At 37.2% G+C, this 26,807-nt stretch overlaps 2 protein-coding genes across 2 annotated transcripts; both read left to right on the forward strand.

The window, feature by feature from the left end:
* Positions 1-913: 913 nt before the first annotated feature.
* smtna (smoothelin a) lies at positions 914-7,514 on the forward strand. The gene is made up of 8 exons (XM_056736998.1): positions 914-951; positions 2,950-3,115; positions 3,221-3,296; positions 4,326-4,460; positions 4,581-4,647; positions 4,728-4,851; positions 5,332-5,483; positions 6,494-7,514. The coding sequence occupies exons 2-8, from the start codon at positions 2,999-3,001 to the stop codon at positions 6,642-6,644; spliced, it is 822 nt and encodes a 273-aa protein (XP_056592976.1). The 5' UTR covers positions 914-951; positions 2,950-2,998; the 3' UTR covers positions 6,645-7,514.
* Positions 7,515-7,622: 108 nt separating this feature from the next.
* Positions 7,623-25,642, forward strand: LOC130411963 (inositol polyphosphate 5-phosphatase K). The gene is made up of 13 exons (XM_056736997.1): positions 7,623-8,198; positions 10,584-11,153; positions 13,451-13,558; positions 13,652-13,760; positions 14,573-14,689; positions 15,461-15,636; positions 16,781-16,892; positions 17,896-18,005; positions 18,084-18,294; positions 20,638-20,775; positions 20,852-20,917; positions 21,362-21,466; positions 22,861-25,642. Exons 2-13 carry the CDS (start codon positions 10,588-10,590, stop codon positions 23,341-23,343), a joined length of 2,301 nt encoding a protein of 766 aa, XP_056592975.1. The 5' UTR covers positions 7,623-8,198; positions 10,584-10,587; the 3' UTR covers positions 23,344-25,642.
* Positions 25,643-26,807: the final 1,165 nt, after the last annotated feature.

Consider the following 26,807-nt stretch of genomic DNA (forward strand, 5'->3'; position numbering starts at 1 on the left):
ACGAGAAAGCGCATTACACATCTTCTGTAGAAAAGTTTTGTAGTTTTGCAAACTTCTCATTCTTGAACGCAAACGCGTGGAACATAAAAATGTAATTGCTTTTTATATCTCCATCCTACAACAGATCCACTATTGTATAATAACTATGTCACCCTGGTCAAAGACTCATAGGACATGGAATCTATTTCAAGGTTTCCCCAAACCTCATTTTTTCCATGTGTCATACCAGCTCACGTCTGCCAGCAAACGGCTGCGATAACCATCAGCCGCCACTAGGGAGAGCCTCTAGCTTCTTTTTCATTGCAAGCGCTTGAACCCCACATCCTTAAAAATCACACTGGAATGATGCAAGCCGTTAAAACGTCCACGTACGAGTGACATTTCTGGCGTTTGAAGACGAATAAAAAGACGAGTGTGTGTGCGTGGCGGAGGCGAGAAAGATGTGACCCGTGCAAACACGGAGACGCTGCTAGGCAACGTCATCCTCGTTATGCCTTAATATGGCAGTGACTTCATTCAATGTTTAGCTCTGCGAAGAGCCAAACCACCTGTTTATATAATCATTGTCAACACAAAGTATTTCATCATTTATTTCAATAGTCCAGGTTTTCAACATCCAGATTTCCAGATAGCAAACACATCAGGACCTTTAGAAAGGGACACGACAAAGCGGTGACGCAGCGTCAGCTTCACGCGGGGATGCCAAAGCGTACAGTAGGTAAAGATCTGCGAGAACTCCGCCAGATACTTCACTAACACTTAATGTCCCGTTCCGTTTATTTTTCCACATTCATTTCAACTTTTTCCTGGTCCTTTCAAATGAGGGTCAGGGTGGGAGGGGTCTGACGGTGGCTTAGAAAAACTCTCAGAAAGTCTAAATGGGAGTGAAGACCTGCACACAGTAGTCCACAGACCACAAGACCAGTTCATACCAGACAGCCAGCGTGGTAGGTAAGCATCATTTTCTTTTTTTTTCTTTTTCCTTATTTTGAAAGGTTTCTGTAAGCTTGCAGAGTTTCTATATTTCAATCCAGCTTAATTTGAGCAAATATTGTGTGATTTTGTGATAGGTATTGGATCTTTGCAAAACAATTCACCGGTTATATAAACTTGGGTAATACTGTATCATGGGATTCAGAATTGACATTTCTCGGGATTATTACTACACACATTGTAGCAAATACACTTAAAACTGTTTGAATTTAACTACATTAGATATATCAAAACAAGTGGCGTCTAGAGACAAATGATGCTAGACCTTGAGAACTCACTAGACTTTTACATTTCATCTCTTTTATTGTTTTTATAGTCAGTTCTTCTCAAGTTTTACATGTGTAGTCCATCATATTATACATGGACATGTTCCACTTTTGTTAAAGGACCAGAAAGTGTCACACAGTGGACACGTTTTCATTTTGGGCTACATCGTCATCATAATCTATCGATTTAAGATATATGTTTCAGATCTGTTTCGCTTTTTAGATCTTTCTTTAAAAAACGATTGATATTTTTATATTCAATGCAATGATAATTATACATCGTGTATTCTTGCTTATAGGAACAGTTCGCCCAAAAATTATGTCATCATTTAAACTTGAGTTGATCCTAATTTGTATTTATTTGTTCTTCTGTGTTATTTAAAAGAATGCTTGTAACTAATCATTTCTTGGACCCCATTGACTACCATAGTAGGACAATTGCTTTATAATTTTTTGTTCTGTTCAAAACAAAAGATGATATTTTGAAGAATGTAGGAAAGCAAACAGTTCTGGGGCACATTTGACTACCATTGTCATTTTCCTACTAGTCAATGGTGGCCAGAACTGTTTAGTTACGAGCAATCTTCCAAATATCTTTCTCTGTGTTCATCAGAACAAAGAAATTAATACAGATTTCGAACAAGGGTGAGTAAATGATGACAGAATTTTTACTTTTGTATGAGCTGTCCCTTTTCAAAGTTTTCAAATACTCTATTTTCTTCATTTTAAAGTAAATATTTGGTTATATTAAAAATAAAATCTAAAAACCTAACGTATATTTCACATCTGTTTTGCTTGTACTGTCTTGAGAATAACTGCCTAATATTAAATGCAATGATAATTATACATTTTAAAGTCTGGCTTTTGTGACCAAATACTTTTTGGGGCCTCTGTATCCTTTCCAACGCAGCACAGGAAATGATCTCAATTTGTTTCCCTCAAGTACTTAAACTATTTTACAAATTTATCTGATTGTTGCCGGATCTGAGCTGGTTCACAGGACTTAAAGGTACGAGACACAGGCGTAAATCCTGGTTTGTATCGAGACTAACCAGCATGGACAGTATTCACATTAAAAATAAATAATAATCGATTGTGAAAACTCTTATTCTACTTTGACTCTGAAAACGGTGGTGTTAAAAACAAAAATCTGTCCTTAACTGAACTCCTCTTTGTGTCTAGTTAAGGTTAAACACAACTTTGTGTTGTCCCGTTTATTCATTTAACACAAAATGTGTCAAAAAACACATGTTGAAATTTTATAATAATAAACATGTGTTTCCATTTACTTGCACACTCAGTCTGGTTTGAAAATCATTATAATGCGCTTAGAAAAATAATGAAATTTCATCTAAAAGAAAAAATTAATTATAGCTCTATATGACTAACCTTTCAACGGTCTATTTTCTAAATCTCCCGTTGGATTTAAGAAGAAACTTCTTAGACAAAGTCGAGACCTAACTAGGACTAAAAGTGCATTTTCTTCTGGTCAGTCGTGCTATGCTATTGTAGCCACAAAGTACCTCTTTGGCGTCTTGGGGGTGTCTTAAAATATCTTTGGGAGTGTCTGTACAAGTAGCTCTCACACGGTTTGCTTGCGTACGACCCTGTCTTCTTCATTTTTCTTTCCATAAACATACTCCCTCACTCCCACGCACTCATAGAGATGTCCACATATCTTTTAACCTAGCTCCTGTCAACACCTCCTGTTCCTCTTTCTATCCCAGCTGTCACTGAAGATGGAGGGTGAGTGTGTAACATTGGAGTCGGGTGCCAAAGAGCAACCTACCGGCACGGGACCGGTAACAGCCGAACAACTGGCAGCTATAGAGGACGAAGAAATCCTCAATAACATGGTAAGACATGTCTTGTGCTAACAGTGTGCTTCGTTTGTTCTGACCATATTAAGTAGAACGCTTAAGCGTGTGTGTATGTGTGCTCTTGTTTACTGCATGCAATAGCTAGATAAGGCTGTGGATTTCGAGGAGAGGAAAATGATCCGCGCCGCCATGAGAGAACTACTTAAGAGGAAGAGAGGTGAGGACCGGGTCATATCCCGAATGTCAACTAAATGTCATAGATAGGTGTGCTCCAGCAACATACAAAACTTTTATCTTGAATAAATAATTATTATGACAAAATAGCATGTTGTAGGATGTTGTGCTTTATCTTTTTTTTAACAATAATATAATTTTTAATTAATTCATATAATTGTGATTTTATTTTTAGTACAATTTAATGTTTTCCTTTAAAATCCGATTACCATGATATATCCAGATATTTTCCTTTTAAGTTTATCTCTAATTTCTCTCAGAATGGCTCTAATAAATTCTCATTAATGGTGTGTAATGTTTCTGTATATTATGTATATTTTGAACACTTTCAAAACTGAAGTTAAACTTGAAACTGTACAGCAACATATTCTTGACAGGTTTCATGATATTTACCTGTTTGCGGGCCTTTCAGTATACAAAACTTCGGGAAGAAACAACAAAGTTATCAAAACAAACAGTTAAAGGAGTCATATGACAATGCTATAACAATTATTAGTGTTTGTTTTAGATGTAATGCAATGTGTATACACGATTTAAGGTTCAATAACGCTGTATTTTCCACATACCGTGCATGTATCTCCTCTTTGCTCCGCCTTTCTGAAACGCATAGATTTTTTACAAAGCTCATCGCTCTGAAAAGCGAGGTGTGATATGATTGGCCAGTTTACCAGTGCGTAGTTATTGGTCGAATACTGCAAAAGCAATTGTACTGACAGGTACACCCACCTTACTTGCGTATATATTTGGGCAATCTTAGTCAAATCATACCACAAACTGACTTAGATTTGTGGGGGGGTGGTTACACGAGGCGTTTCAGGCAGGTCTGGGTGACATTTGGCTTTTAAATAGAATGAATCTTTTGTTCTGACACTAATACATGTATGGGCAACTTATAGCACACCAAAGACACTGAAAAACACGTCTTCGCGCCATATGACCACTTTAACTGTCCAACTGTTTAGATGATGTTGATAACTTTTTGGGTGTTAAACCTCTGTTTCCCGCATCTCAGAACGACGGGACAGGGAGCGAGCAGCCAGAATGGAGAACTTGCGACAGCAAAGCGGAGACAAAACAGCTGCTGGACAAAATAAGGAGCAGAAAGCCAATGCTAACGGTCGGAGCGGCCCGCAATACAATGCACACAGTGAGTAACCGTCACACAGTGAGTAACCGTCACTCTCAAAGAACCCAACGCTACATGCTTTAACCCTTCTGTCTCCATCTCTTTGAAAATGTATCTTTATTCAATGTTAATTCACTTTAGGGCCAGCTCAAGCCAGAACATTTTCATCCCCCCAATCCACTTCTTTCACCCCTAAAACTGTGGGCAGGTGAGTTATAGACGTAAAAGATGCAAGCTGGACTCATTCCCATTTCCTCCCATTGATCGATTATATTTTTCTTCCTAAAGCCCGGCTCAGTCACACATGGCCAGGGTTAAAGTGCAGTCTGGCTCGGCGGTCGGGGGCTCCAACACCAAAGACGTCAAACAGATGCTGCTGGACTGGTGCCGGGCCAAGACTGAACCATATGAGGTGGGCCTGGACGAAAACATTTTTTTTCTTTCGGCTTCTCTACTTCGCTAGTCAATTTGTGGTAATCTTACATTTTTCCTTATAAAAATTAATTCAAAATAAAACGTCTGTAAATGAGCAGGTACATGAAAAATCTATACACTTCCCACCTTGATTCACAACTATAAGCTTATAAATAATGATTTTTAGTTGTTGTCGGGTCAGATTTTGTGGGAAATGTCAGTTTGACATCATCTGACTTTAAGCCATGTAAAAATAAATACATAGAATAAACTGCAATTCTATAGTCATATACATATATATTGCCATATACATACTGTGTATGTGTAGGTATATATATATATATATATATATATATATATATTATATAACATATTAGTTATGTATAATATTTCCTTTTTTTATTTTTATATATATAACCTGTGTTCCTTACATGTTTTAATGATTGACTCCTTTTTTCACACTTGTTTCTGTGTGTAGGGTGTGAAAATTCACAATTTCTCCTCTAGCTGGTCAGACGGTTTGGCATTCTGTGCGCTGGTACACAGATTCTTCCCCGAGAGCTTCGAATACTGCACCCTTGACCCGTATGACCGCAGGGCGAACTTTGAGAAGGCTTTCAAGACTGCAGAGTAAGAACTTTATTACCTTCACACATGAAGAAATCCAAAAAATAAAATGTCAAATTTAACCTTGTAAAAAAATTTGTTGGACAAAAGATTCTAGCTAAGACACAATGTAACAATATTCAGGCTGGTTTAGTTACATCTACATTAGATCTATAAATAATACAACAACAGATTCATATAAAAAACTAACATATTATTTAAAAGATTGCAAATAACTCTTTAGCATTTACAGTAAATATATAAAATTACCCTGGCTCACTACACATTGGGATGACTTATTTCTTTTCCTGTGATTTTCATCCTTTTTAATTATTCCATTACATATTTGTGCAAAAATGGAGCCAAATTTTAAAGGAATAATTAATTTTCCTTCTGCAAAACACAAAAGAAGATTTTTTTTGAAAAATGTTGTTAACCAAAAACCGTTGGTCCCCATTGACTTCTATTGTATGGACACAAAATCATTGTCATGGGGACCAGAAGATTTCTGTTATCGACATTCTTCAAAATATCTTTTTTTTTGTCCGGCAGAAAACAGAAAACCATACAGGTTTGAAATAACAAGAGGGCGTGTAAATAATGACAGAATTTTCATTTTGAAGGTAAACTATATAGGTGTTTATATATAAAATAAGGTAAAACTTTTCCTGGTAAGGGGACATAAGGAGCAGCGTTGCTCCAAGGTTTTTGCATCGCATTGTGTTTTTTTGGGGGGGAACTAATATGTTAGTGCACCGGTTGGATATTGGGTACAAGACAGCCCTTTAAACGGCCGACTCACTGATCAGTGGACCAAGAACAAGGTATCTGATCGAGACACACCCAAAGTGAAAGAAAGGGATGTCCCAACCCAACTTCCTGTTTAAATAGGAATTCTCAATACAGGAAACGAAAAAGCCTGATTCACACATACTGTGTGAGCGGGGCAGAATTATTTCAGAGAAGGGGAGACAGCGTGGCTCAACGTCCTTGAGAAAATGACATTTATCATGAGTATGTTTGTTTGTGTTCAGGATTCTTGCCGACTGCCCTCCGCTGCTGGACGTGGACGACTTGATGCAAATGCGAGAGCCCGACTGGAAATGCGTGTACACATATATCCAAGAGTTCTACCGCTGCCTGGTGGAGAAAGGCCTTGTCAAGACCAAAAAGAAGACGCCATAATGAACAATGGCACACTGAACGTTTTCACTGTAAATGGCCAAATGACTACAAAAGGCACACAAACCAAAGATCAGATAAATCGTCTTACATTTCTACACTCCCCTCCATTTCACGCATGTGCGCATGTGCAGTGGAAGAGGATTTTAACCTGTGCGTTAGTGTGTTTGGTATAATGATTCAGCCGGAGCTCTGAAGCATTGCATTCCAGTGAGATTACACGTGCATTTATCTCTCTCTAGATTTTGTGAAAGTGTGTGTGTATGCGTGTGTATGCATGGATGGCTTTTTATGGTGCTGTTACTCCCTGTTTTGAATGCACTCCAACACAAAAGCATCAGGCTTATAAGGGCATGTGATCTAATGTGGAATTATATTTACACCAGATTTATCGCTTGTTTAAAAAAATAGACAGGGTACTTTTACTATTATGTAAGAGAAAACAACGTTAAAAAAGCTCATGTCTCATGCATTCCTAATGGGATATAAATATCGATGGCATTTTTTGATTGGGTGACATTTGAAGAGTTAAAAGTTCTCTTTAAGTTGCACAAGGCCAGAAGTATTTCTTATTTAGGCTGTATAGATTCAGCTATAGTCCATGCAATAACCATTCACTCAGGGTTGGAAAGGTTCACAGGGCCAGTTAAAAACCTGTAAGTCAAAGCTAATACCGAGTGTTCTTAAAACTGTTTCGATACTTCACTGCGTGGCTAATGACTTAATGCACTAGATGTGTATAATACTTCAGCACAGATAATGATATCCTTGTGCTGATATGCGTTGTATACGTATTGCATTAAGACGTAAAACTAATGTTGCCGTCAATTTGTATTTGGTTTGATTAAATTATGGCTCTTTTTTCCTTCACAATTCATTATGAAGTTTTTGACAAGTGTTACATTCGATAAGCAGAATGTAGGCTACTCTCTCTTCCTACATAAAACTGCATACTGTACAGTTTTACTAACATTTAAACACTTCAGCTTTATTTTATTATATAATATAAGTCTTAAATCTATCATGCAAGTATACTGGTGGTATAATACAAAAATTCTAGTATCTAAAATTTCTGCTATGTGGTTCTTAATGAACACCAACAGAATATTGATGTTACTGAATACTTTCAATGTTACTAAATCCAGACATTACTTCCGGCTTTGTGGTGGGAAACATCCCAAACCCGAGGTGTCTTGAGCTCACCGTTAAAGTACAATGGTATTAATATGGTATTATGGCACAATCACAGATCTTTTGTATATACAGTAGTCTACTGAAGTGTTACCACGTATCATTCATACTTTATCCCTAAATATGACAAAACTGTGCATTACAATTCCGCGCACGTCGTTCAATGACGAATCGCGTCGTTTATAGTCAAATGACGTCGATGAGCGTCAAATGTCACTCATTTCAATTCCTCACTTAACTCGCGTGAACTCGGGACCGTCTAATCCGTCACCACAACACCAGGCGAATTGTGTGCGCGTGCTGTGAGCGTCTCTACCGGTCACACGTTCACGCTCGCACCGGTCCACTACCGGAGACACAGGGCAGGTAAGGATGCTAAATATGCTTAATAACAAGGCTACACACTTGATTATTAAACCGAAAATGATTCAATGATGCAGACATATGTATATCGAGATGTATTTGTGTCCTACCGTACATGCAATAGATGCGCGTGACACCCTTCACCTCCAGACACCGCAGCGAATAAACAAATGTCGCCTGAGCAAACAACTTCTAAACACTTGTGTGTCAGTGTCTGGATAATCACTCAGACTCGCTTTATTGTTTAGTGCTACTGTCAATATGTCAGATGTCATCGGTCATGATCAAACGGCAAATTATTTCATACGCATACGCGTCTTAATTGACGCACGCAGATGTGACCTTGCTCGTGAACGCGGTTTAGGCTATTGCGCGCGGCGCTGTCGAGGAATAAAGATTATTATAGTGTTCGGGACTTTGATGTGTCGTCCAGTTGCACAGTTGACCCTCATTGCGGCAAATAAACACCGTTCGTCTTTTGAAGGGTCATGTCGGTCAGTGGCTTCATAATCGGACAGGAAACTTCGCTTTAAATCAGTCGTTTGTAAGAATACGCGAGAGGAAAAGTTTTACAGAAAGGATGCTGTGCAGACTAAATGAATAATTCATTACAGTCTATTTGAATGATTTGATCAAAAATTGAATGAGGCTTTCAGATGAAATAATCTTGGGATTATCCATATTTCGATATCATTAACAACAGGATTTAGGTGCTGCGGGATTTATTTCCCCAGATAAAGTTTGTTTTTGACAGAGAGTATCTGCATTATAAACACACGTTAACCTTTTGTGACAACATGCCCCAATAGCATGGGGTTCAAAGCACTCACAATGATTACTGCAAAATTAAAGAGTAACCGTAAAACAGCAAAAACAAACCAAATGTGTACACAAAATCACAATTGGAAGACATTGTATATTTAACATTACATTTACAGAGAACATGTTTTTTGACGACAAACTTTAGCCTTTTCCCCATGTGACAACAAACCCCGGTCTCTTTCCATACTAAGATACATTTATCGGTATCTTGATGTTGGTTAATGGGCATGGATGGTTAAAGAATCTTAACCTAAAGTCATTGTGGTTTATATACATTGTTTTCGTGAATAGGCACTCGTCCTTGATGAGCCATTGCTGTAATTTGACATCATCCTAAATTTTTAATGATGACCTGTTTTCATTATGCCATCCTATTATAGTGCACTAAATACTGTGTGTGCTTCTGTCTGGGCACATATGGCCTCTTATTGGCTCTTAAGCACCAAATAACTTTCATTAATAACCTCAACAAATTATATTACAGTATATACGATGCGTAATCGGTGTAGCTAGTATTCAAACGGCCATACATGTTTGATTGATGTACTTAAGATAACAATCTATATTACAGAGGAATTTAATTGAAATTTGTTGTAAGTGGTAAAAAGTGGTACTCATTTTTTAAACGTCTTTGTTGGATTTTTGCTATTATGTTGCATATCACTTTCTGAATTATGACTTCCATTATGACATATCACCCATGAATGCTTTAGCCGCTCAGTGCTGACTGTTTGCATTCATTTTAAACGGGCTATTGAATATAAATGTAACCCTTTGCATTGCCTTTCAACATCAACACATATTGAGATTGGATAAAGAGTGTCTATGGAGTAAATAATGACTTTAAAGTACATTCTGTCTCTTTCACCAAAGATCTGTCCCAGGATACCTATGTAGAAGCTCTGAGCTATTAGCCTGCAACAGATGGAGACACAGAGGCACATCGCTAATACTATGTGACTGCCATTATCTCTTGCACTTTCTTTATAGAGTGCTCTATCGATCGCCTTCCTGTGAAACGAAATGCCGGAAATATTTTGGATTTGGAATAGTCAAAAGAATTGAATTATTTGGAATGGGTAGGTTGTGGCAATTTAAGTTGTTGCCAAGCAACAGGAAAGTAGATCAGGACAGAGACGAGTATTTAGCTGTCATTTGGAGAGCATTGGTCTTTGCTACGTAGTTTTTTATTGTTTAGTTCATTCATATCAAGCAGTGACGTCCCAGAGGGCGACGGGGACAGGTAGGATTTTGGGGACATTCAGCCTGGCTGTTACCCAACTGTTACACACTTACTCGTCCACTGCAGACTGCAACAGTCTCTGTCTTTGGCCGTGGTAGAAGGCAGAGGTGTGTGAAGGACAAATAATCTCAAGATTCTCATTTTACTGTATTCACGGCATCTACTTTCCCTGTCCTTTATACTTCTGTCTTCATTGATTAAAGGAATGATGACTGCCACAAAGAATTATTTCAATTTGTAGCTCAATTGAAATATAGTAATGCTCTTACGTTGCTTTGTGCTGCTAAATGCATGAATGTAAAACGTGTTACCCTATCTTGCAGGTAAATGGATCCAATGCAGCCCGTTCACAGCTGCCCAATGCCAGAGAAACCCAATGGAGTACTGGGTCAAACCCTACTGGGAAACCCTTGCAAACTCACTTCTTCACACTGTCAGACGGACATGACTGGAAACCCTCTGGACGCTGGACAGGCTCAGGCATCGCAACCAATTCCAAATAATAAGGAGAGAGTAAAACCGCCCTTAAGCTCACAGGCATCTGCTAGTTCCATCAGCATCAGTCGTCCCAGGCCAACGGCACTACCAAACAAATCAGCCATCAAAGTCTCCAGGTCGCCTGAGCCTTTGTTGCAGGTTAAATCTACAGGAATCTTAACGGAGTCACCGTTGCCCCTAAACCCACAGCTTACCCCCCCCTCCCAACTTCACCTCAACCCTCCATCCATCCCACAGACACTCCCGAGCCCTCCGGCACAGCCCGTCCGTGTCAACACGCACAATCATTTCATCACCAGACCAAACCCAAATCTTTCACCTACCCCCAGTCCTCAACCGACCCAAAGCCCAGAAACACAGATACCCAACAACAGCGATGAGGAAGGTGATTTCAGGTGAGTCGTCCTATTAGATGCCTCGTCCAGTTGCACTGGTATAATGTGATATGACATGTTTGGTCATCGCTCGTCATTATGAAAATCAGCTGGCTTTGCATTTTTCCCCTCGCCTGGGGGAAGGAGTTTGTCAGTTTACTGATCTCGAAAGCAGCCTGAGATTCTGTGTCCTCTTAAATTTACATAATATCTCTCTCAGTGCCCGATGACAGAATGGGCACAGGAGCATTTAGCTGTCAACATTCCTAGAGAATGAAATGTGTGCCTGTTTCCTTTAGTCAGCAGCGACAGACCGCTGATGATGTGTAATGTTTACTCAATGTACATGTGATCTCATTAGGGAGTTAAAGGCACGTCAGAGTGTTTTGGAGGCCATTAGATGCAACATGACATTTTGTTGTTTATAATTTTTCTTACTCGTGTAACTTTGACGAGGAATCTAATAGAAAGGGCACAGATTTGTTAAATCGCTTTAAAACCTAATGAGCTGTTTACAAAGTGTGTACTGTGAAATAAAACAGAAAAAATATTGACTCGTCCTTTAAAAATATGTGTATACTACACTTTTCTTTTAGTGCGTGGAAAATGCATGAAAATGTATACTTGAATGGTTGTAAATTATGAATGGATTGGAATACAGACCTAAAGTTGATCTCTTATCACTTAAATAATAATTATGGGAGTGACTTTTTCGACATAATTTATATTGTAATAAACTGGTCGAATGTGTATTCTAGAGCAGGGGTGCTCTAGAATACACATTCGACCAGTTTATTACAATATAAATTATGTCGAAAAAGTCACTCTCATAATCCAAACCAAAGGGCGTAGCACACAAGGGGGGTCCCGGCTGACCTCTAAGGGGCCCTCAAGATGACGAATATTAAATGCCATTTTTACAATGAATAAACGTTTTTCCAGTTTACATTTTACATTTATGCATTTGGCAGACTCTTTTATCCAAAGCAACTTACATTGAATTATCCAATACATTTAGTTTTTCTGTATGTGCAATCCCCTGGGATCAACCTTGCGTTGTTAATAACCAGTTAATCTAAAACTCTGAAATATTTCATCAAGTATAAATTGTGAGGGGGCCTTCGAATATTGTTGAATACCAAAGATTGAGAACCTGTGGACTAGAGGCCTGCCAGTGATATTTGCCATTTATAGTTTGGAATTTAACTGTGAAATTGTAAACTTTTAAATTTTCCCCTGCAGACAAATATTATACTTGTTTGTATACCATGTAAATACTGTCTGGGACTCACTTTAACCTTAAAAGTCACCACTAAGCAGAAGTTGTAATTTAATTCTTTTTTGTATCGTGACGTAAATCCGTGTGAAACGGCTTCTTAAATATGAAAAAAATGTAGGACGGGACTTTATTTTGCCTTTCCATTTTTGATTGGTGTGTTGTAAGTTGGGCCTGGAGGGGAGAGCTAAAAATGCCTTGCCATTGGACAGTAAGTATAGTCCTGCCTCTTTTTTGTTGCATTTAGAATTTTCTTGTTTGATTTCGTGGTGACTTCAAATATACTTTTATTGTAACAGTAGTTAACTTGGAGTACACAACTAGTTTACAACTATCGTTTTGTTTGCACTGCAACTATTCTACAATTGACCTATACTTGTACAGAATAGGTATACTGATAGTTTACTAGTTCAATACTTCTAAACCATTATAATTTATGAAAAGACATTTTGAAGTATACTTTCAGTAGTTTAACAGATTACTTTAAGTCGCTGGCGTTTTCTTGACCCAAACCTGACATATTTCTTCTAGTTTATTTTATTCATTTAGTTTTTGCACTTAAGTATACTACTATGCTTCTTTTGAGGTATGGTATTAGTTTTTATACTGTACTTAGATGTACCTTTAACTGTACATTAAGTTCATCTTAGCCAAGTATACATAGAATTTCATGTCAGTATAAGTCAACATAAATGTAATTTTAATTATACTTCCGAGAACAACAAAGTATGTCACTCATAAAAAGTAGGCAGAGTTTTAATTTAAAAGAATAGCACACTTGAAATAACATCATTTTTGTAAGGAATTGGACAAAACCAAAAGGTGGTCTAACCCCAAATCACACATAATCGGTTGAGATGGACAAAAATCACTTAAATGGCTTACTTATAGTTTTCTCTGAAAGTCTTGAATGTATTTTAACAAAATGACATACTTCCGCTTTAAATTACACTATATATACTCATTCAAATGGGTTAGATTAAAACGTCTTCATTACAATTTATTTGAAAATTTAGCATTCATCGCACAATATCTCTTTTAGGGTTCACATCGTCACATGGAATGTAGGGTCTGCTATGCCACCTGATGACATCACTTCCTTATTCAGCCCTGGAATTGAAAACAGGAGCACGGATATGTTCGTTGTTGGGTGAGAATGTCTGAATTTATTTATAGCTTCTCGTGGCTACGTATCTACCATTCTTTGGTCCTTCATTCTCAATGCTTGTTTATCTTGCTGCAGACTACAGGAAGTGAACTCCATGATAAACAAACGACTCAAAGACGCTCTCTTCACAGACCAGTGGAGTGAACTCTGCATGGACACGCTCAGTCGATTCGGATATGTGCTCGTCAGTATAAATCCAAGATTATCATCTTTAAAGGGATAGTTCACCAAAAAAAAAATCTATAATCATTTATTCACCCTAATGTCATATTAGACCTGTATGATTTTCTTTTCTCTTCAAAACACAAAAGAAGATATTTTGTAGAATCTTGGTAACCAAACAACATTGGTTCCTATTTACTTTCACTGTATGGACACAAAACCACATAGACATTTCTCAAAATATCTTCTTTCGTGTTTGACTTATATTACTTATACCTATACAGGTTTCATACAACAAGGGGGAACAAGTGATTACAGAATAAAAAATGTTGGCCTTTAAATCAGATTAGTTTCAGTTTTTCTTATCCCATCATAGCCTTTGCATGCAAAAAACGTTGTTTCTTTTAAAGAAATGAAGCATTAAATTAAAAAGTATTGTTAATTAAATAAGTAGGACATCACACATAGCACAGGCGTCAGTAAATGTCATCTTTCCATTAAAGGGATAGTTCACCCAGACATAAAAACGTACTCGCCCTCTTGTCATTTCAAACCTGAAAGACTTTCTTTTTTCATCAGAACACAAAAGAAGAAATTTTGAAGAAAGTTGGTCATCGAACAACACTGACTATTCACTTCTATTGTATGGAAGCAAAAAAACTCTGACAACATTCTTTTAAATATCTTCTCTTGTATTCTGTGGAAGAAAGAAAGTCGTACAGGTTTGAAATGAGAAGAAGGTGGATACATAATGAAAGAATTTCATGACCCAGGTATCATGCAGTATAAAGTTACAAAAGAAACAAATCTGATGTGATGTTTTATCTTTTAAAGGTGGCGTCTCAGAGGATGCAGGGTGTTTTCCTGCTAGTGTTTTCCAAATTCTGCCACCTTCCTTTTCTCAGGGGGATACAAACCCAGAGCACACGCACCGGCCTCGGAGGCTACTGGGTGAGTCCAAAAAAGGAGAATTTTTCAATGTTTTAATTTATAAACATTTGATGAGCGCATGTGTGTGCGTTTGTTATTGTGAGCGTCGCTCCAGGATTGCACCGCAGTCTCCTCAGAGCAGGATACAGTAGGGCACACAGCAGCTCTGTTTCTGACCTGTCTTCCACACAAACACACACAGCTGGTGCATCTCTGTTTGATCAAATGCACACACACACAGCTGCAGCTTCTCTACGCTCTCCCCAGTGCATTACCCAGATAGAGAGAGCACAACCTGTGGGAACTCAGCACCAGCGCTGTTAATAAACGACGTGTCTCTGCACAGTTCATTTCATCCTTGACTGAGCAGTACAACCACAGCAAATTGTTTAAAGAAGTAGTTCACCCCAGTCTGATCATTTACTCACCCTAAAAGACAAAGACAATGACAGCTCATAGTTACCACGTCTGTCAAGCTGTGAAAAACACCATAACAGACAAAATGGTGCATTAACATCCACACACTGAATATGAAACATCATGAGCGCTAGACAATAATGACATAATTTTGTGTGAACTGTTCCTTTAGGAGCCTCCTGTTTAGCTCATTTTCAAATCCATTAACGGTTCGATTCATGGCAATTTTTGACACCTGAATTATTATGACATGAAGAATAATTGGTGTTTTGCTGTTTGGCTGGCGGAAAACAACACTTACATAGTGTGAGAATAAGAGAACTGATGTATTTTTAATAGATTTCCATTATCTCTGCCTCTGCATTTTCGTCTCAGGGGAATAAAGGGGGCGTGAGTGCACGTATGATGGTTTTCGGACACCCCGTGTGCTTCCTCAACTGCCACCTGCCGGCTCACATGCGGAACCTGGAGCAGCGGATGGAGGACTTTGAGAGCATCCTTCAGCAGCAGCAGTTTGAGGGCGGAGCTGCCGTGGGCGTTCTGGACCACGAGTGAGTAATGCGTAGAAGATTTATTTTTAAAATGTATTTATTGAATAATAGGAGTAGTTAACCCCCCCCAAAAAAGATTATGTCATTTTGTTACCGTCCTTGATGTTTCTAAACCTGTGTAATTCATCACTATCATTTTGCAGAATTTAACATACAACCGCGAGGAAAATTGAGAGAGCATTTTAAGTTTTTCTAAATTTAATATTTATGTGTATTTGTTAAGGTAAAATGATAATTTTTGTTTTATTCTGTGAACTATTATCAAGATTTCTCCTAAATTTCAAGTAAAAATATTGTTTTTTTTTATATTATTTATTTGCAGACAATGAAAACTGGAGAAACAGGTTAAAATAACAGAAAATATGCTCTGTAATATTTCAGACCTTAAATACTGCATTGAAAACAAGTTTATATTCACCTTTAATACAACTCAACAGTAATGTTTGTATTTAGGAACAATTTAAAAGTTTTTGTCATGTGATAGAAATTGAGGTTAGTTGTAATTCAACAGACACTGGACTGAAATGATCACAATACATTAGGGCTGCTCGGTTGTGACAAAAATCATAATCACGATTATTTTGGACAATATTGAAATCCCGATTATTTAACATGATTACTCCCTAACCTTTGAAACAACATAGGAAAAAGCTTTTAAACTGTGAATTCAACAGAAAAATTGTTGTAAAGAAATAGCACAGATTAACCACTATAAAGAAAAGAGAGGATCCTTGCAAAATGGAATGCGGCACAATAAACATTTTACCTCGATTATATTGTTTTTGTAATTGTTAAAGGCCAAAATTAACGATTAATTGCGCAGCCCTACAATACATCTAGAAATGCTTAACAAATAATGATTTGGAATAGTCACTTAATTCTTTTCATGACTATATAGTGAATATTTGTTTATCCGGCAATTATTTATGACTTTCTAAGTTTGACACTTCCTGGTTTTAATATGCTTTTGCTGCACGAAAAACAAATTTAGTAAATTGTATTTGTGTATTACACTTTTTTTTGTCTGTGTGTATTCCAATTTTGCAATGAAGTGAGTCAGACAAAAGTGTTTTTGGTGTGGATCTGAGTGAGTTTGTGTAACTGAACTGAGTTCACTGTGGTAAACATATTGTATTGTTCACAGCGTGGTGTTCTGGTTTGGTGATCTGAACTTCAGAATCGAAGGCTATGATATTTACGTTGTGAAAAGTGCGATTGAGAATGACAAACTGCCTCTGCTGTGCGAGAAAGATCAGGTAGGAGACAATGTAGAAAACAGGTGACGTGCGGGACTGCTATTAAACAGGAAACTGATTGCATAAGAGCATGCGATTGCAGCGAAGCCTTGATAACTCTCCAGGTAATGTTTATGTTTGACGAGATAAGATGAGACTTTCATCCTAATCGCACACCAGACTCCTTTAAAAAAATTGAACACAATGAAAAATGTATCCCAACCCCTAAGGGTCAGTGAGGGGTTTAACTTCAGGGGGAATTACTATTATATTAAAGAATTATACTGTATGATGCTCGAAATCATTTGACATTACTTAAACCATGGTTGTTTAGATGAAGCTATTTCTCTAATAATTTAAGTAATAATTGCATGTAAAAATTAAATACATTTTATTAAATGTAAATGTAATACAAAATGTAACAACTTACAAAAAGTACTTGTTTACAGGGTTACAGATTTAGTATAAATGTAGCCGCCACACAGGGTCTTTAAACGACTAAATGTTAATTTTATCAAGGATAAAGGACAAAGTCCTTGTAACCTCAAGGATTTTGAGGTTACAAAACTGAAGTAATTTTTTTCATATCTGTATTTTCCACGTGCTACCACTAGATGGCGGTGTGTCACCACATCGATAAAACTCTAGCATGCTTCAGCACTTCGAGAACTGCATGTGCACACCACATGCTGCATCTGCTAGATGGGCTATATGCACATTTGCAGTTTCCAGAGAAATGGAAAAAAAAGGATAAAAAAATTACATTTATCAGCCGCTATTATGGCAGACAGCAGTGGTATATAGAAGTGCTGTTCTTCCGTATTTGATATGATGATTAACATTTTGTTTATAACATTCAATTACTTTATAAAAATCTAAATTTTCCATTTCTCTTGAAGTCTCCCCAACCGGAAACTGCAGAGTGTTCTGAACGTGAAACGAGGAAGTCACGCATGCTTAGAGCCCATCTGACTGCTGTTACAAAGATATCATAAGGGCACATCATGTCTTTTGTCTGCCGCAGCTCAACATGGCAAAAAAAAGCGCGTCTGTCCTGGAGGGATTCATGGAAGGGCCCCTGAATTTCCCACCGACGTACAAGTTTGACGTGGGAACGCACACTTATGACACGAGGTGTGCGAGTGTATCTCAGATAAGAATACTACACGTCCCTTTATGAGTTGCTTGATTTTCCTGCTGTACTATTTTTAGCACAAAGAAGAGGAAGCCCGCATGGACCGATCGCATCCTGTGGCGTCTGCGCAGGACGGGTTCCCCGGTGCCGTCCCACAATTCAGCTCTGCAGCGGGGTCTCACCTCGTGGCTGGGCGGAGCCACCAGAGTGTCCCAGCAGTTCTACCGCAGTCACATGGGTTTTACTATTAGTGACCACAAGCCTGTGTCCGCCCTCTTCTCGTTGCATGTGAGTCTAAAATTGGCGGGAAAGACACCGGATAGTCTGTGAGCCGAGCTGCTTGTATTTTAGGCGTACAGTCTCATGTGGATTTATTAGCTTGACACTTTGACATTCAAAAGATCGTTGACATTCAACGAAGAGAAAAAATACTGTACTTGCAAATGCTTTGGCCTTGTACAGGAGCCACTTGTTCAACTGTACGTGCAATTGAAAAAGTAAATGCTCAATTTTTGACATTCAACATTTTTTCATTTTATTGTGTTTTACAACGTTTTCAGCCACATAAATGGGTATTTACAATTTTTTTAATGTTTATTTTAGTAATGCCTAAAATTGATTGCAATGCAAGGATGCTTTGGGTTGGTTGCAACAGTGTGTGGTTGTTACGTGTGGTAGTTTCTAGGTCTTCTAGGAAATGTCAAAAGAGGCTACGCTTAAAGTGATAGTTCACCCACAAATAAAAATTCTATCATCATTTATTCACCCTTATGTCTCAGTGGTTTCGTGTATATACAGTGGAAGTCAAATGAGCGCCAATGTTGTCTGGTTACCAATATTCTTCAAAATATCTTTAGTTTTGTTTTGCAGCAGAATGAAAGTCAAACTAACATGAGGGTGAATAAATTATGAAAGAATTTGAGAGTCTCTGTGATATTCTATTTATGTTAGGCCCTTTTTTTCAATGTTAGTCTGTAGGGGTTATTTTTAAGATTTAATAATATTTGTAGAGTGATCTACATTTGTTTAAAACGTGACATTAGGGGTTTGCTTAAAGTCCCCATGAACCGGAATTTGCGATAGTTTTTACTTCCGTATTCTGACACATTTCCGAGTGAAAAGAATTTCTGAAGGAGATAATTAGTGGGCGTGGCTTTCGTTTTTCAATACGATTGTTTGAATGTGTGTAAACAGTTGTTGCATTGTTTTTTAAATGAAACTGGGAGCTGACGGACAATTGAAGGGGAGGAGTTAACGGATGCACCGGCCAAGCCGTCTCAGTTACGTCATTTGAGATGGATAGTCTTTCAGGGCAGAAGTGCATTTTCAGATTTTAACTGAATATTCTGACGGTACATGAATTTAAAAAAAGAAAATGACACACATTGATAAGCTAAAATCTATAAACGCTGTAATATTTCATGAAAAATATAAGAGTTGTCATTTTTTATTTCACTGGGACTTTAAATCTGTTCCCCTAAATATTCTTATATATAGACATACATTGACCGCGCATTGGATGCTTTGGTCAGCTGCTGCGATACATCAACAGCGCCGCCATATTGGTTCAGTCAAGAGTAGCATGCAAACAAATGCAAGTGAACGGGGGAACTGCGCCTTTTCGACATTAAAAGACAATAACTTTACATTTCTTAACACATGTCAACTGTTAAGGACATATACATCATGTCTCTAGATGTTTTATATTTCTATATTTAGACTTCATACAAAAATTCATCGTTGTCATAGAAAATTGTTAAACATTCATTAATTGTGCCTGTTTTTCTTGGAAATACACTAGATTGAACATGTTGGGTGATATGTTATGACTATGCAAGAGAAACAACAGCAAATCAATTAAAATAACCACATATTAATAACACAGAGAAACTGGAAGAGAGAATCATTTTATTTCAATCATCCAACAAAACCAATTAAATATTATTTAATCTGGAAAGTTTTTCATAAAAATAAATAGCTTTTCCTGTCGTAATTGTACCTTTTTTTGAGCTCCAGGTCAGAAGTTGGAGCTCCTTTAAATACACTCCAAAACGGACCATTTTAAAGATAAAAGTTGTCCCTGGTGGATTCAGTTAAACAGTTACAGAAGTAAAACATTTATGTGATATTTGTAAAACACATAATACCATCATATAAATAGTGTGATATAGCATAACGTAATCAATGAGACTCAGAACTGTGTTCTGATCATGTGCTTTTCATTTACCTTAAATTATATCACATTAGCAATACGAATGTTTGCACAATAAATAAGGAAAAATAAGCAAAATGATTGCTTGACAAGCGTAAGTTTTAACAATTCTCATGACAATCGTTTTTTTAACTCTAACGCTAGATAACTGAAGCCGAAACATTCCTGCACTCCACATGAGTCGTAAAGTATTGAAATAGGTTGAGAATATATATCCAGAAAAACCGCAGCATTGCCATTCACTTGCATGTTTTTGTAGTTGAAGGTTGCCACTCGTAATATGCCGGCGCCGTTGACGTACGATCCAGTAAACAACGAGCGGTCTAGGTATTCCTTATGTCTATGTAAATATCAGCGACATGTCATTAAAATGCCAAATAACAACTCTCTGCTGTACAACTTTTCTCCACCATCTTTAGTTTCCCTTTAAGGTAAACCTGCCATCAGTAACGCTGGAAGTGGAGAAGGAATGGACCAAATTCTCTGATACAACAGTCAAAATCACTGTAGCTTCAGGGTTTCAGAGGAGCTCGTGGGACTGGGTGGGACTGTACAAGGTAACGGACATAAGGCACTCTCACACATGATAAACAACCCGTAGAGGTTTAACATTCTTCAAAATAATGTTTTTAGGTGGGATTTAAGCATCACAAGGATTATGCTGCGTATATATGGGCCAAATCTGAGCATACCACTCAGGTAGGACATAAACATCAAATTATTTACTTTTTTTTTGTATTTGGTAAATGCTTCTGTCCAAAGCGATTTGCAGTGCTTTGCACATGATCTTGGCAGTGGGAGGCATGTGACACCAGCCCCACATGTGACATTTGTAAGATGTTTCTTAGAGATCCAATACAAGCAATTTGACCCTGACGTTTACCTCTATTACTGTGCAATGGGTTATTTCAGACTGAAATCTTTGAGATTTGGAAACCATATTAACTCTAACAAAGTCGAACAAAAATAACAATTTTATCCGACTTTATCCGTTTATTATAGATATTACATAAGGCCTATACAATCTTCAAACTTCAAGGCTACTTAAACTCTCAAGCTTTGCTTTGTCTAGCCCACAACAACGTTTGTTTAGCGTCTTGATGTCCTTTCACTTCTAGCCTAAACTTTTTTTATGACCTTCAGGTGACATTCTCTGAAGAGGATTTGCCCAGAGAACCGGGCGAATACATTTTGGGATACTACAGTACCAACATGAACGGCTTCGCAGGAGTGACCGAGCCATTTCAGGTCCATACTTCACCCCTGCCAAATTTAGATTCACTACATATGCAAATATTAGCTTGTTTGCATGAACCACATAGTAGGTCAGAGTGAGTTACTTCAAGGGCGTGATGCTCAGTCAGTCCACCCTGGCATTGGACCTGTAAACATTGTTGTGTTGTAAGTTGTGATTTGGAGCCATTATTTGTTTTTGACGGGGGACAATCAAAGACTGTAAACGGTCAATTGCTTCGAGGGCATTCCTAACACAAAATGGAATTAGGAAATGAAATTGAAACTGCACTGTTTAAAGTGTTCACGAAAGCACGTGTAACACAAGGAGGTAGATATGCAAAAAACATTCACCAGCAGCTTGGCCACTCTGGTTTACCTTGTGTTATAGTATTCACATTCACCAGTACACTGATATTGACTTTTGATACTGCAGTAATACAGCTACATGATAATCTTTCTTCTCACGATAAAAACAGAATTATTTAAATGAAAAATTTCTAATTACAGTATGTTCATTTAAATACATTTAAATTAAGGATGTCACAGTATAGAGATGTTGACAATTACCATGATATTTCGCACATATGATAATATCTTAAAAAATATTTTAGATTGTTTTTCTCCCAGTTCTGTGTTTTGAGTGGAGATTTATTTTGTAACCTTATTTAACTTTTAGTTTTGTTTATAGTTTTATAATAATATCATGTATATAATAATATATATAGTTTTATATAATATAATAATAATTTTATTATATTTATTTCTGTTTTGTTTATCTAATTTATTTATTATCATATCTGTGTTTCTTTTAAAATTCTCATTACCCAGATTAGAGTCTCAAATGCTAAAACAACATCTTATTTAATTTTATTTATATAAAAAAATAAGAGAAATTGTAGAATTGAGAATTGTATTGGACGAACAACTATTTATACCCTTATTTTTTCATTAAAATATTTGGAATTTAGGCATTGCTCGAATTGAAGGATGGCATAAGGCATTAGGGGCACCCTATTAGAAGAAAATGATAGACTTAGGGGGTTCCCTCAGATATTTTTATTTGAGCAAAAACTATAATGACAAATGTGATTAAATTCATGCAATGTAGATTGTACATTTTGTGAATTAACTATTTACAATAATTTATATTAAGTTTGTTTATGGGCTAGTTGTCATGTCTCTTTAAATTTTAAACTTCCCTGTCATACGTCTTGAGACCGCTAAGCGCAGGTCAAATGTAAAAAGCAAAAATATTAATGATTTTGTGAAATATCCTTTATTTTCAATAAGTAACATTTTATTTATTTTGGTTTCGTGCAGAGATGTGACCTCGACATGATCTTGACAGCATACAAGATTTTTACTCCATGGGTAAAGATTTTTACCCTGTCTGTAATTTTTTACAGGTGCAGCTGCCCATGTCCACGCCACCTGAGCTGGTGTGTCGCTCTCGCTCGGACAGTTCTGACGTCAGCTCTGAGGACGACAGCACATTGGTCCTGTTGGCCCCCATCTCTCGCAGCCCCAGTCCTGGAAATCATGGCTGTAAACGGCACCACCAGAAGCGCAACCGCAGCCCCGCGGTACCTGCACTCTCCACCTCGCCTCTACCCTCCCTGCAGTCCCTCAGCCTTTGCCCGCGTCCCCGCGATGGCCACATGCAGAGCTCCTCCACCCGTCCCTCAGCCAATGCCAAAAAAGAGCGCTTGGTTTCTCCAGACACACTGACCTCACCGTCGTTAAGCCCCCATAGTCCACGAAGCCCCCATAGTCCGCGAAGCCCCGTGTCCCCTGGAAGTGGAGTCAGCGCCCCGGAAGCCCTGATAGCAGCCATATTAGGAGAACATAGACCTGCGCATATAAGCAAAACGGGGGATGCATCTCTATGACCGAGCCAGCATCCCCTTTATTTATTTATAGACTTTAGTATTTAGCTAGACTTTAGCTAGCTTATTGTAACGCCACTGTCTTAAGGAAATCGAATGATGTTAATTTCTATGTGAAAAGATCTTATTAGGAAACCTGTTTAGTCTTTATATCATATACATATCGGAGGCTCAGCAATAGTTTGTAATGCCTTGTCATGCCTCATTGCATCACAGACGTTTCCTTGTTTGTCTGCATTGGTAATGGAGATTTAAGTGCTATATTTTGTTTTGCTTTCTGTTTTTCCGGTTGTTATTTGTATCAGTACAACTGCACATATTCCTTTGATCTAAACAGCCTTATAGAGCAGTAAAACCTGACCTGAGGTAAAACTCTGCTCTTACCGTAGTTTCAAAGCAAACAGTGATGTCAGCATTCATCTCTACCTTTACTGTCAACTACCACAAGGCCGATATATCAATAGGTGACGCAATCTGTGAAAACCAAGCTAATGCCTTTTTTTGGGATTTACTGTTTGTTCATCCTAAAGGTAAAGAATATTAAAATATATAAACTTATAATCAAAAATATATACTTGATATCTTTAATATTGATTGGGTATCAAAGATTTATATCATAGTGAAGTTAATAGTTGAACTCAAACTATGATGCTCATTATCTCATAAACGGATTTTCAGACTTTAGCATGGTTTTCATAGACTGGGTTACATATCATATCTACAGGTCATCGATAAAACGTCAGTACAAAGTAGGAACGAAAAAGTCAGACCACAGGGAATATGTGTCATTCAAGATTTAGCCTAGAAATAGGAAAATAAAAGATGTAACTTTCCACTTCAATTATTTATAGACTTGGCTTGTTTATATCAGCTCTAAGTGGCTTATTGAATTCAGACAATGGGGACAACAGCAATATACAAATAACTGTTAAATTCTTATTAATGGTTATCGGAAAAGGTTATCGGAAAAAAACTTGCACCAAATAATATCATTCGGTAAACTAGTGGTTCTCAAATTGGGGACCCAAAGATGGATCCAGGCTGGCCACAGATTTTGTGGCATTATATGAAATATAGAAATAAAAAAATCATAAATTGTTTGCAATTAAACAGAAAAGTAAGAACCCCAACCAAAAGCATTGATGTTACAGCGTTGTATAACTGAATTTGTTGTTGGTTTTGTTAAAATTTCCACGTTTAAGATTATACGTTTCTATTATTTTATTTGGAGGGGCCGCAAGGTGATGCACTCTACACAAAGGGGGCCTTACAACGAAAACATATGAGGACCACTGCATTAACTCAACCGTATACTGTTTTCAGTTGTCAAGCTCCAAAAAGTCCACAGTGAAATTTTGTGATTCAAAATTTGATAAATTGTCATGTTAAATATTCAAACAGGTCCGTTTGTTTTCATAAACTCAGAATGTAATCTTTTGTAAATTCTTAAATCATGCTGAATCATTATGGATTATCAGGTTTAGCCCTTATTCAGTCGTGCCAGCTGCTATTATTAACTTAAAAATTGACACACCCAATGGTTGAAATGGCTGAGATTCTCCAGGGGGACTGTATAGCTGGAGGCATATTTTACATTTTAAACCCTAAGTGCAACAATGTCACTATTTGTATCTTTTGAGGTTTAAACAGGTAAATGATCTATATTTTTAACTCTGTCCCCCTTAAAATTCACTCCCTGAACTCTCCATTTTCAGCCCTGGAATTTTCAAATGAATATACAAACAAATTGAGCAAAGCAAATCAGAATTGTCTGTTTTATAAAATACTATTGATTTAATTATTGATTTAACAGCGATCAATTTAAACAAACATTTATTTGACATAACATGTATTCATTATTCACAACAAATATTTGAAACACAAAACCTACACTATGCATTGACAAAGCTGTAGACAGTTTTTTTGACAACAGCATTTCAAAACAGCAGATGGAATGACAATTTTGAGCCAATCAGACACGTTCACAAGGTGATGTTGATAAAATCAGCCTATTGCTACTGTTGTTGCGATGTCATTGTCACCATTTTATGAACACACATAGGCGTGTGCACGTCCAGTAAGACCACCGCACCATTCAATTTTTTAGGTTACTCATTAATACTCATGCTTTGCTGCAGTATCTTTCAGGAGCAAACCTTTGACAGAAGCTCCTGACCGATGTCAACCAATCAGAGGAGCTCTGGTCATTTATGGCGTTTCGTGTCGTTTGTTTCGTGTGAGCTGAGTGAAGCTTGTATGAGGTGTGTGTGGACAGCGCAAAATAAACTTGAATTTAAACATATATTGACTTTTGTTACTTCGAGCTCTTATTTAATAGTTTGGAATGTGACTGGAAACGTCACACACCCAGAGGCAACAAAACATGTTATGTAGCTGCGTAATCCTTACGAAAGTCAAAAAGGCAGAGGGAGGTCTAGCTAGAGTTTGGTTATGTATTGTGATGTGTCTGACACGTTCTGTAACAGAATTGCGCAATTGAAGATTGTGGAAACATTCCCCTTCTCACCTTGCAGCTACACGTGTACAGAAGAGTTGTTTATCGAAAACCTCAGCATGTGTGAGTTAACTTCAACAACCATTGCACATTACAGTAGTACGTCTAAATAAACACACAGATCAATTAACTCGAAGGTCCTACATTTAGTTTCAGGAAACTTTCATAGAATGCTATAGTCTGATCGTTTGTCTCTTTCGGTCTGACATAAAACAAATTGGTAACTGTTAACATTAGTTAATGTAAAGTGAAAAAACATGAATATTGTCCTTAAATAAAAAATATATTTTTATTGTTATTTCACGTTAGCTAATGCATTTACAGTAATGGTGACATCAAAATCAAGTCAAGCCTTATAATAAAAGACATCTACTTCATTTGGATTTAAAAAAGTGCCTTTGTTACAACAAACTATGAATATTGTGTCATAGGACTTTACTTCAGAATATTTATTCGCTGTTTACTCAAATAAACCGCATAGCATAAAAATGTGCAAAATGCTGGTGTGCTTCTGAAACATTGCTTCTCCATATTTCTTGATTTTTATTTTTTGCCATAAATCATTATTATTAACTTGTCAACTTTGACATGGCACTATTTTATCATTTAAGTACACTGTTTTTTCCATTTCCTGAAAAACAGCGAATTTGGACATACAAGGTTTCAAAAGAACAGCGACAAAATATAACAATCTGATACTTTATTAGCTGTAGGAAAACAAGGAGTTGTGTCTGTTGCATAATCCAATCATTCTTACTTTGTAAAGTACTGTAATTAAATACTTGCCTAAACAAAATCTGTACAGACATGCATCTGAAGAAACTTGTCACTTGAATGATCATTCAACATGCATATGAGACATGAGCTCTGGATAATAGAAAAGGTTTTGGGCCTTTATCAATGTCTGGTATGAAGACCAAAAAATATTGCAACAAGATTTGCAATAAAAATG

This window comes from Triplophysa dalaica, chromosome 22, assembly GCF_015846415.1.
Source record: "Triplophysa dalaica isolate WHDGS20190420 chromosome 22, ASM1584641v1, whole genome shotgun sequence".
Lineage (NCBI taxonomy): Eukaryota > Metazoa > Chordata > Actinopteri > Cypriniformes > Nemacheilidae > Triplophysa > Triplophysa dalaica.